We start from the raw sequence: 13025 nt of genomic DNA, 5'->3' as shown, positions 1-13025 counted from the left end.
TGTAAAACAGAATGAATAAATAATTAATGTAAACATTGTCAGTAATTACCAGGAAACTCTACAACATTTGTTTTAAAATCACACCAAGATTGTTAAAACTGGCCTTAGGTTATTGAGCGATCTGATCTGATTAGGATTTACCCTCGTAGCAAGGCCTATTTATCATGTGGAGGTTTCATTCAGGTCTCTTTTTTTAAAAGCACACTGTCTTTGGCAGGAGAAAGACCAGACTCAGAGGAACCAGAGCCAGGGATGTCCAAACCAACAAGAAGACACCAGTGTTCCCACTGTGGAAAGTGTTTTAACCTGTTAGGGAACCTGAAAAAACATGAGAAAATACACACAGGTGAGAAGCCTTACCACTGCTCCCAGTGTGGAAAGGGTTTCAGCCAGCCGGGGAATCTGAAACTGCATGAGAGAATACACACAGGGGAGAAGCCTTACCACTGCTCCCAGTGCGGAAAGAGTTTTAACGATTTAAGGAACCTGAAAAAACACGAGAGAATACACACAGGGGAGAAGCCTTACCACTGCTCCCAGTGCGGAAAGAGTTTTAACGATTTAAGGAACCTGAAAAAACATGAGAGAATACACACAGGGGAGAAGCCTTACCACTGCCCCCAGTGTGGAAAGTGTTTCAACTGGCCAGGGGAGCTGAAAAACCATGAGATAATACACACAGGGGAGAAGCCTTACCACTGCTCCCAGTGTGGAAAGGGTTTCAACTGGCCTGCGGATCTGAAACGGCATGAGAGAATACACACAGGGGAGAAGCCTTACCACTGCTCCCAGTGTGGAAAGCGTTTTAACAATTTAGGGAACCTGAAAAAACATGAGAGAATACACACAGGGGAGAAGCCTTACCACTGCTCCCAATGTGGAAGGAGTTTCAACCAGCCGGGGGAGCTGAAATGGCATGAGAGAATACACACAAGGGACTTGCTGTCTTATATTGTTGACTGATAATGATGACCTGTTTTTACTATATGAACTTGAATTGTACAAAGTATACTAAAACATATATTTGTATGTTTTTATTAGAAAACATGAATTGAATATGGAGTTTGAATATATAGTTGGTCAGATTCCTTCTGTTTTAAATGGTCCTTTTTTAAACTCTGACACTGTGTGTGTGTTTATCTGTGTGTCATTCTTCCAGCACTGCAGATAATCAAGTGATATTTGGATGTGATGCATTTGTTCCGTTGTTTACATTTGCAATGTTGGCCCACTGATGATTTAATGAAATGAAAATGTTCACAGACTCTGTTATGCAAAATGTTAATTGTATGTGTCCACATATCTGAGTATGTGACTTGTGGTGGATGAATCAGAATTAGTTGGGTAACATAGACAATTAAGATGTCTTATCTGCATAATATGCTGATGTGATATACTTGTTATTAGAATGTATCCCTTCGGACTCTGGTGATGGCAGTTGCACTTCTTCCCTCAGCTGGGGCTCAGTCACCTGGGGCCCAGAGAGGGGAGAGGTCAGGCTTGTCTTTCACATGTCCCTGGTGCTATGCAGAATATCAGGAAGGGAAGAGGACAGGAGGGAACATTGTCTTTATATGTGAATGTACAGTGGGGAGAACAAGTATTTGATACACTGCCGATTTTGCAGGTTTTCCTACTTACAAAGCACGTAGAGGTCTGTCATTTTTATCACAGGTACACTTCAACTGTGAGAGACGGAATCTAAAACAAAAATCCAGAAAATCACATTGTATGATTTTTAAGTAATTAATTTGCATTTTATTGCATGACATAAGTATTTGATACATCAGAAAAGCAGAACTTAATATTTGGTACAGAAACCTTTGTTTGCAATTACAGAGATCATACGTTTCCTGTAGTTCTTGACCAGGTTTGCACACACTGCAGCAGGGATTTTGGCCCACTCCTCCATACAGACCTTCTCCAGATCCTTCAGGTTTCGGGGCTGTCGCTGGGCAATACGGACTTTCAGCTCCCTCCAAAGATTTTCTATTGGGTTCAGGTCTGGAGACTGGCTAGGCCACTCCAGGACCTTGAGATGCTTCTTACGGAGCCACTCCTTAGTTGCCCTGGCTGTGTGTTTCGGGTCGTTGTCATGCTGGAAGACCCAGCCACGACCCATCTTCAATGCTCTTACTGAGGGAAGGAGGTTGTTGGCCAAGATCTCGCGATACATGGCCCCATCCATCCTCCCCTCAATACGGTAGAGTCGTCCTGTCCCCTTTGCAGAAAAGCATCCCCAAAGAATGATGTTTCCACCTCCAAGCTTCACGGTTAGGATGGTGTTCTTGGGGTTGTACTAATCCTTCTTCTTCCTCCAAACACGGCGAGTGGAGTTTAGACCAAAAAGCTCTATTTTTGTCTCATCAGACCACATGACCTTCTCCAATTCCTCCTCTGGATCATCCAGATGGTCATTGGCAAACTTCAGACGGGCCTGGACATGCGCTGGCTTGAACAGGGGGACCTTGCGTGCGCTGCAGGATTTTAATCCATGACGGCGTAGTGTGTTACTAATGGTTTTCTTTGAGACTGTGGTCCCAGCTCTCTTCAGGTCATTAACCAGGTCCTGCCGTGTAGTTCTGGGCTGATCCCTCACCTTCCTCATGATCATTGATGCCCCACGAGGTGAGATCTTGCATGGAGCCCCAGACCGAGGGTGATTGACCGTCATCTTGAACTTCTTCCATTTTCTAATAATTGCGCCAACAGTTGTTGCCTTCTCACCAAGCTGCTTACCTATTGTCCTGTAGCCCATCCCAGCCTTGTGCAGGTCTACAATTTTATCCCTGATGTCCTTACACAGCTCTCTGGTCTTGGCCATTGTGGAGAGGTTGGAGTCTGTTTGATTGAGTGGGTGGACAGGTGTCTTTTATACAGGTAACGAGTTCAAACAGGTGCAGTTAATACAGGTAATGAGTGGAGAACAGGAGGGCTTCTTAAAGAAAAACTAACAGGTCTGTGAGAGCCGGAATTCTTACTGGTTGGTAGGTGATCAAATACTTATGTCATGCAATAAAATGCGAATTAATTACTTAAAAATCATACAATGTGATTTTCTGGATTTTTGTTTTAAATTCCGTCTCTCACAGTTGAAGTGTACCTATGATAAAAAATGACAGACCTCTACATGCTTTGTAAGTAGGAAAACCTGCAAAATCGGCAGTGTATCAAATACTTGTTCTCCCCACTGTATCTGTTAAACTATGTGAAGGGATGGTGTGATTAATGGGGAACCAATTACTGGTTTCCACAATGTCTGTGCGCAAGTCACTCCCTCCTTTGGCATTGGGGGGAGGTGTATGGCAGTGTCTGGAACCATTGTATGTCCTCTCTGATGTTGCACTTATCCTGGGATAGTGTATGACCTAGAGGCTCACTCCCCTCAGTGAGCTTGTCCAGGAGTGGGGTCAAGAAGGGGTTTTACTTGAGATGGGAGTATCTAGAGTTGACAATTGAGTTATGCCATTGGATGAGTTGGTGTTTTTGTGCTATGAAGTACCAGGAACGAGATTAGAACCTCGTCTTAGGGACCAAACTGAACGATAATTTATAGCGAATGCTATCTGGCTACGGGATACTCCTTTCTCATTATAAAATCTCACTTTGTGAACTGTTCCTAATATCTGTGGTTTGTTATGTCGACTAGGGGGTGGATCTTTGCTATAAAAGATCTCAGCAGCCATTGTGTTGCCACTCTCAACGGTTCATTAGAAATAGTGAATTGTTGAAAGTCATTGCAAAGATCTTATTATTAAAGATGTAGTTTAAGTATAACTCTGATTGGTGTGTGAAGTTTATCTCTCCTCATTTGGTAATACAGAAATTAACCACCACAGACTAACCTTGTGAAACTGTCCTATTATAATCTCCTGTTCCTGGGAGTATCATCCTGCGTTGCAAACCAGCTGCACCTGCGTCCTTGTATGAATAAAGTCCCGCCCAGGAACAGGAAACTATAAAGATATGTGCTCATCACTCAATGCTTCAGGAATTCAGACTGTCTACACTGCGCTGTGTAACTGTTATTCTCTGAGCTCAGAAATAAAGAATCTTGGTTTGACTTGGACTCCAGCAGATCCTTATTTTATAATATCCACCACAACTCTCCCACGGATTGCTGTTTATCATTGTCTCAGTAAAGAGTTCTTTGTTTTCCTTTCCTGGGGTCATTTACAAGCCTTCCACTGGTTGAATAAACTTTGTTTCCACGTCATTTCAACAAAACAAATCCATGTGATGATGTTTGATTAATGTGGAAAACTGATTGGATTTGTAAAAAGCCATGAACAACAGGTATTTTTTATTTTTCACCAAACTGGCAACCTAAATCCAATGACAGGTGACATTTTGTGTTGATTTCATGTTGAATTCACTTTAGTTGAGGACTCAAAGAAATGTAAAGAGAAACTAGACGTTCAACACGTCTGTGCCCAGTGGGCTGGTTTGAATACGTGGTGTTGGATCAATATCCACAGGTGACATTTTGTGTCGTTGTAGGACTGCTACTTCCTATCTGACTGGTAGTAGGACTTCACTGCTACTTCCTACCTGACTGGTAATAGGACTTCACTGCTACTTCCTATCTGACTGGTAATAGGACTTCACTGCTACTTCCTACCTGACTGGTAGTAGGACTTTACTGCTACTTCCTACCTGACTGGTAATAGGACTTCACTGCTTTTTCCTATCTGACTGGTATTAGGACTTTACTGCTACTTCCTACCTGACTGGTAGTAGGACTTCACTGCTACTTCCTATCTGACTGGTAATAGGACTTCACTGCTACTTCCTACCTGACTGGTAGTAGGACTTCACTGCTACTTCCTATCTGACTGGTAATAGGACTTCACTGCTACTTCCTACCTGACTGGTAATAGGACTTCTATTTATACAATCAATTAAGCAAATGTTTATGGCCTTTTTTTTTTTTACCTCAGCAGCGGTCACAAAGTTATTTTACAGTCATCTGGTCCAGAGACACCTTGGACATACAGGGCACCACTGCTCCTGCCTTTCTCCCTGTGTGATGTCATATCATTTTCCTGTTAAGGCACCTGCCCAGCTGAGTGCAGGTGGGCTCTCCTGTGAACATGGGGCTGAAGATCAGACAGTGAAGAGACTCCGGGGGCGGTGATGAAGGCTGTAGGAATGAAGACATAAGATAGCAGAACTTCCTGTAGGCAGTGTAGCAGAACTTCCTGTAGGCAGTGTAGCATAACTTCCTGTAGGCAGTGTAGCATAACATCCTGTAGGCAGTGTAGCATAACTTCCTGTAGGCAGTGTAGCATAACTTCCTGTAGGCAGTGTAGCATAACTTCCTGTAGGCAGTGTAGCAGAACTTCCTGTAGGCAGTGTAGCATAACTTCCTGTAGGCAGTGTAGCATAACTTCCTGTAGGCAGTGTAGCAGAACTTCCTGTAGGCAGTGTAGCATAACTTCCTGTAGGCAGTGTAGCATAACTTCCTGTAGGCAGTGTAGCAGAACATCCTGTGAAAGTAGTGAAATAAATGACATGGAATTAAAAGGTGTGGTATTTACTTCTGAGTATGTCCAATGTTTATTGTGTTATCAAAATCTACTATAGAAATTATAGTTTTCTTAGTTTACCAAACTGAATTGCCAATCAACATTCCCAGCATGAACAGCAGCCTCGGAAGAAATTCCTATTTACAATGACAGCATGGAAAAATGCCTCCTGTGGGTCAGTAAACACAGATCTGGTTACTTTGAAAATACTTTGTATTAAGTTGTTAGCAAGAATAAACAATGTAATTAACATTTTCCCAAACTGTGTCACCCAAACTAGTCAGCAGATTTTTTTAGTTTTTATTATTGTTAATAAATAAAAAATATTAACAAATATCAACAAACAAAAGAGGAATAGTCACATTCAAACAAGCATACATACAAACTATTTACATTGCCAGGAATCCTAAACAAACAAATCATATTCATTAATAATACAAGTTTTAATTGCCTTTTTGTTTTTCATTTTAGTTAAAGTAGTACAATTTGCATTTGTGAATATCAAATTTACCTAATATTATTGGCAGTTGAATTAAATATACTACATCTTTATCAATGTCAGACTTTCTGAAATAAATCATTACATAGTACAACCAGTCCTATTTTTTTGTAACAAAGTTCTGTATGTCAATCCAAAACAATTCTACTATAAATACAGGCAGAAACAAATGCTAAATGGTCTCCTTCTCCATTCCACAGAAATCACGTTTAAAGTCACTATTCAGCTTGAATCTTTTCAAAACATGTTTCACAGGATAAATTCTATGTAACATTTTAAATGAAACTTCCTTTACCTTGTTACTGATACAATATTTGTTTGCAATTTACCATGCTTTCCCCCATTGTATATCACCATAGATATTAGACCAAAAGAATCTTGCTGAGGGAATTGTAGTGTCACAAACATTATTCCCAATCTGTTTATTACTACATTTATCTTTGATGTTAATATTGTCAATGAATATATTTTCATGTAAATCTATGTTACTTACATCGACCACAGAGGAATTTAAAAGAGATACAACCCCCCTTGGATTCACATCAAAAACAATTGCATATTCTTTCGGGGTTATTGGAATTTTAAACTAATCAAGAAATTCCCCATATGAGAGTAGATATCCATTCTCATTCAGTAACTGACCAACCAAAATAATTATATTCTCAAACCAGTTACGAAAAAAAGAGACTTATTTTTAAATCGTATATCTTAGTTGTTCTGTAGAAAGTATCTGTGAGGGGAGAAATTGTGTTTGTACGCTAACATCCAAGCTAAAATCGCCTGCTTATGGAATTTGGCCAATTTTACTGGGATTTTATCAACATCAAAATTACAATCGAAGCAAAAATTCTAAACCACTAACAGAATCAAATAAATACTTATGGAAGACATTCCAAATACTGTTCTGGTTCTTAATATACTTCAGAATCCAATTTATTTTAAAAGTATTATTTAGAGTATTGAAATCTAAAACCTCAAAACCTCCTTGTTCTTGGGTATTAGTGAGAATATCTTTCTGTAGATAGTGAGGCTTGTTCCCCCAAATAAAACTATAAAGAATCTTATCTAAGTCCTTTACAGTTTTAGGGGATAATTCAAGTGATAACGAGACATAAACCGATCTGGATAACCCTTCAGCTTTGGGCAATAAAACCCAACCATATAAGGAAATATCTCTCATCAACCAGAGGTTCAATATCTTCTTTGTTTTCTCAATAATGAAGTTAAAGTTTAATTCACTCCTTTGTTTTTCATCCTTTCATATAACAATTCCAAGATAAGTAGCCGTATCTTTCATTGGGATACCATATACTTCCTGTAAAACACAATCCTTCAGTGGAAATAAGACTGACTTATTGGTATTAATGTTCAAACCTGAAACGAAGGAAAAGTCTTCAATACAGGAAACTGCTTTAGAAACCTCCTTCCTGTCTCTTAGAAATATAGTGGTATCGTCAGCCAGTTGACAGTTTAAATTCATTGCCAAGTGCTGAAACACCTTGAAAATTCCCTTTCTTGACATGAAGAGCCATAATTTGAGTAACCAATAAAAATAGAAATGGACTAATTGGGCAGCCCTGCCTAATGCCACGGCCAATATCAAATCTTTGGGATGTCCTGTGAGCTAATTTTACAGAGCTAGTACAACCACTATATAAAGTTTGGACTGCTTTAAAAAAAAGTCCCCAAACCCCAAATAACGTATTGCTTTGAACATAAACTAATGTTCTACAGTGTCAAAAGCTTAATAAAAATCAACAAACATAAGAAAGCTATCATCAAGGAGGAGGTCATTATAGTCTAAGATCAACCTGATGTTATTACTAATGTGTCGGCCATGCATAAAACCAGATTGTTCTTCATCAATTATATGATGCAAGCCTTGTTTCAACCTCTATCCAGGGCAAATCATTTCCCATCATTATTCAACAGGCTAATGGGTGTCCAGTTGTCTATATAAAGACTGTCCCTATTAGGTTTGGGAATCAAAGTAATTACACCTTGCTTTAAGGAAGCCTGTAACTCCCCTTTTTCTATTGATTCTTGGAACATAGCAAGAATGAAAGGAATCAATTTATCATTGAATGCTTTAAAAAACTTTATAAAAACGTATTAAACTATCATTTCCAGGTGACCTATTGTCCTTAAGGCTTTTAATGCAGTCTTTTATCTCAATTTCAGATAACTCATCATCACAACAATCCCTGAAATCATTATCTTCTTAGCAATGTTTGCTACATTGTCTAAGAAAAGATCCATATTGGAAGTTGACTGGGCTGATGTATACAGATTCTGATAAAACTGGGCAACATGCTGAGACATTTCTTTTGGATTTTCATTGGGAGTATTATTAATCATTCATTTACATATGGAAGTCTTTTCGCCTGCCCTTTTTCAATTAAAGAAATATTTTGTATTTTCCTCTCCCTCTTCCATCCATTTTCTTCTTGATCTTGCAAACGCTCCCCGGGCCTTTTCCTCGTAGATACAGTCTAACTGCATTTGCAATGATGATAGCTCCAGTAATTCCTGATTAGTTAGTTCAGTATAATCCATTATTCCCTTTATGATGTCATATTCTTTCTCTCTCTTGGCACGAGCAATTTCTTTCCCCATTGAAATAGCCAACAGCCTTATATCAAATTTCATTAGCTCCCGTATTCATAACACAGGCACAATTCCAGTATTTATCAATAATTCCTGCTACTTCCTTCTTAAATACTTAATTCTCAAGTAAAGTCATACATTTTCCAGTAACCTCAACTATTTTTTTGTTGTTGACAAACCATGCATATTTCTCTTTATTGAGATCCCTTTGTGATCTGTTAAAATTGATGGTTCAATCGAGACTGTATCAACCTTGTCAGCCATATCTTCAGATATCAGCCAGAAATCAATATGGGATTGTATAGATACATTTTTGGTACTCCATGTAAACATAATCGTATCTGGGTTCTTATGTCTCCAAATATCTAGAACACCTAACCTTAGACATATATTCCTTATCTCACAAACAGAATTGCTATCCTTAGGAGGCCATCTATCTAGATTATCATGTAATAATACTGTGTTAACATCTCCACCCCATATTACTTTGGCCAATGGAAATGTAGACATCATTTGACTTATTTTCTTCTCAATGTCTCTAAATAAAATACAGTTACTTGACTTGCTATTGGAAGCATAAGTATTTACAGCAATGAATTGAATGTGGTTGACATCTACCAACAGTATAATCCATCTCCCTGTATTATCTGCTTCATGACTCAATATATGACCCTTAAAGTTGCCTTTTAAAATAGTGACTCCTGCTGAGCGATTAGTACCAAATGAAAACCAAATATCATTCCCCCATTGACACTTCAAAAAGCAGTATCTGTGGAACAGGCATGAGTTACTTGAATGAAATAAAAGTCGTCACTCTTACCCTTACAATACAAAAATAACGATTTCCTTTTCAAAATATTACGGATTCCCCTGGCATTAATAGAAAAAACAGAAATTGACATTTACTATCACAGTGACTATATGAATAATATTAAACTTGTATACGTTCACATGAAGCGGGTTCTCACAAAAAGAAAGTTTTTACTAGTTGCAAATAAAAACAGTCCTTTGCAAGTGGTTGACCTAAATTATATATATATTATATATATTGTTGACCTAAATTATATATATATATATATATATAGTTTTATCCAATTGCAAAACATTGTGCCATAGATTAGTAAAACGAATAGCCTTCAAGCTAACATTAAGTGTCAGTGTGAATTTCCCTGCCATAAATAAAATATATCTAAAAGAAAGCTTGACTCACACAAACAAGTCTCTTTCCTCAAGAAATATAAAGTTTTATCAGATGCAAATAAAACTCAGTCCTGCAAACTATTCACTTTTCCCCTCTTCCTTGCTCTCTCAATCATCGGCCACAGACGATTCAGAGCTTATTTGTCAAATGCTGTCAGATCCTCCTTGAACCTCAGGTTGTTGTTCTTTAAATAGTCATTTTCCATGTCATATCCCTCGCTGTCCTGGAGATGAATCTCATGTTCACTGGTCGTGGTGGCTGGTTGTTCTCCCCATCTCTCAGCCTACCCAGACGCTGCACTACATCCAGAGAACCTGCAACAACATTTCGCTGCTCCTCCGGGACTATTGCCCTGCAAATGTCCTTCACTCTTGCTTTGATGTTCTCGTCAGATTTTTCTGCTATTCCATAAATTCGAAGATTCAATCTCCGACCATACCGGTCATTCTTGTTTACCTTTGACTCCATTTCGGGGAGTTTCCTCTCCTGCTTTGCAACCTGAATTTTCAATGTTGCGTTCTGCTGCTTCAGAGTTTATACTTCCTCAGCATTGAAATCAATCTCTTTCTTCAGGTTAGCGATGCTGATAATGTTATTTTTCACCAAATCCATGATGTCATCTGCGCTCTCTTTGATTTTAGCCGTGAGGATGCGGACGATGTCCTGTAACTGGCTCAGTGATGGTTCACTTCTCAGCTGCTTTGGAAGTTGCTCCTTGGTTGGGGTATTCGGGTATGAATCACATTCACCCCACTTTTTTTTTACACTGCAAGCATATGAGTGAGTTTCAGCAATGCCTCTTTTCTCCTTGGAAGTTTAAACATCCATTATCTCAGCAACAGTTTGGTTATGTCCTGATTCCATGCTACTAGCTATGAACACATTAGCTAGCTAACATAACTAAACACGCTGTGTTGTATGGTTAGATATGTTTTGAGAGAAAACTAACTGCAACATAAATCTATAAACTTTGTGAGAAAAACCTAAAATTGTTCCTCAACTCAAGCAGATTATTCTTTTTTACCTTCAATTTTTATTAACAACAAATCAATACAGGAAGTACATGTGGGAACACAAGTATCTATAAATAATATACAAAGGACAATTGGGCTAGGGGGTACAATATCACATTACTAACAAATCTGTTTGAATATTAAGTGTGTGTAGAGTATTTAATTGTCTTAAAATACAGTTCAATTTATTTTTGTAAGGTAAGAAAATGTGGTGTTTTACTAAAACTGTTGTAATGAACACTTATGAATATGGTGGGCAGAATTGTCTGGACTTTACTACCTTAAATAATACTTAAGATCAATTGGATAAAACAATTCCTAAGAAGACCCACTTCTATGTGGAATTTTATTCCTCATCATGTCTTCTCTACTTGGTGGCCTTAACTTCATGATGGTTTGTAATTATAATATTGACAAAGTTCCAGTGAAACTTTCTGCTTTTCAATAGCAGGTTTTCTTGTCATGGTATAACCTGTTTGGGATAGCTCCCCTTTTCTCAATTTCCACCTGAAGACATAGCCTAATCTAACTGCCTGTAGCTCAGTCCCAGAAGCAAGGACATGCATATTCTTGGTATCATTTGAAAGGAAACACTGAAGTTTGTGTAAATGTGGATTGAAATTAGGAGAATATAACACAATAGATCTGGTAAAAGAAAATACAAGGAAATAAACATGTTTAAAAAAAAAAAATTATTGTTGTTGCATCTTTCAAATGAACAAGAACAGCCAAACATTCAGATATGATGCTGGGGATAATTTCGAAGAAGAACATAAGAGGGCAACAGTATTTGAGCAAAGTTTCAGACAGATTCCTTCAGGAATGAGCGAGCTACATGACATTGAGCATGATGTCACCCAGGTGTCCCACACAAGTTGCCCAAATGTACCCTATTGGCCGAATTGGTACAGTGATACATTTAGATGCAAATAACTATATACAAAATACAAAAAATTTATTCTAACACACCCCCCCCCCAAAATTAAAAAAATGTAAAGTAACAAGGGTAACTATTTACACTTTCAATGTACAATATTGTGAAGACCCTCAGCCCTCTACACAATATTGTGCTGCTGATGCCAAGGCCCATAGCAGTCTCTTTCTGGTGTGAAGCAGAGGGTCACCGAACAAGTGGTGCAGGTGACGGGGGATTTCTTGTGGCAAAGAGCACAACGAAGCCTCCCTACTGAGCCCTTTTTGCCCCGAGGCACATTCATGCCTGCAGCGATGAATTTTGGCATGTGAACACCACTGGTTGAAGGAGCAGAAGGTACAGAGGTAGAAGGGACAGAAGGTGCTGCATTGGACTTGCTGTAGCCAGCAAGCTCCTGGATGAGCAGCTCTCTGAAGGCTAGCTGTGAGATGGGGGGCTGTCCACAGCTCTTAGCCATTTCCTTCTGGAGGATGAAGGCATTCACCACAGCAATGTCGATGAAATGATAAAACAATGACTTGTACCATTTCATTGTCTTGTGGAGAACATTGAAGTAACCTATCAGCGCGTCTGACAGGTCCACACCTCCATTGCTCTTGTTGTAGTCCTCTATAGCTACAGGAATGGGAACAGTTTTTGTGGTCCATGCACCATTAGCGTCCTTCACACGCCTGACGACGTGATCGCCACTGAAGGACACCTCTCTGGTATCCATCCACTTCACAAAGAGCAGGCCATCTTCGCGAATCCATCTCATGGTACCCCGATCAGCCCGCTTGGGCATGTCATTCACCTTGGTTTTCGGAAAGCCCACTCTGTTGGGAGGAATGGTGCCACAAGCCCACACATCCAGCTTCCTCAGGTCTGTGAACAGGGTAGGGCTTGTGTAGAAGTTGTCCACAAACAGTTTGTAGCCCTTACCCAGCAGTTGACAATCCAATAATTCCATAACGGAATCATAACTAAGACCTTTACCGGTGTCTGAGATGGATTTCCCCTCGTAAACGAAAAAATTCCAAGTGTAGGCACACACAGAATCGGCCAAAACAAACAGTTTGTACCCCCATTTTGTCGGCTTGTTACTCATATATTGTTTGCGGCCAATTCTAGCCTTTGAGGATACCATCCTCTCATCTATGGACAGGTTCTGGTTGGGCTGAAAATGGGTCTTGCAGGCCTCAAGCATGCTGGGGTAGAGAGGTTTGATTTTGCAGAGCCTATCAAAGCTTGATGTGCCTCTCTT

At 39.3% G+C, this 13025-nt stretch overlaps 1 protein-coding gene across 1 annotated transcript in view; it reads left to right on the top strand.

Annotated features, from left to right (window-relative positions):
- LOC120039787 (zinc finger protein 850-like) overlaps positions 1 to 13025 on the top strand; it is a gene marked incomplete at its 3' end in the record, with an annotated part of 135897 nt that overhangs the window by 32977 nt on the left and 89895 nt on the right. Inside the window, exons 4-5 of the mRNA XM_038985166.1 lie at positions 314 to 896; positions 4941 to 4945. Coding sequence (XP_038841094.1) covers positions 314 to 896; positions 4941 to 4945 — 588 coding nt within the window. The remainder of the gene's footprint in view (positions 1 to 313; positions 897 to 4940; positions 4946 to 13025) is intronic.

This window comes from Salvelinus namaycush, unplaced genomic scaffold (genome assembly GCF_016432855.1).
Source record: "Salvelinus namaycush isolate Seneca unplaced genomic scaffold, SaNama_1.0 Scaffold3, whole genome shotgun sequence".
Classification (NCBI taxonomy): Eukaryota; Metazoa; Chordata; class Actinopteri; order Salmoniformes; family Salmonidae; genus Salvelinus; species Salvelinus namaycush.
This window is presented reverse-complemented; position numbering and strand designations above follow the sequence as displayed.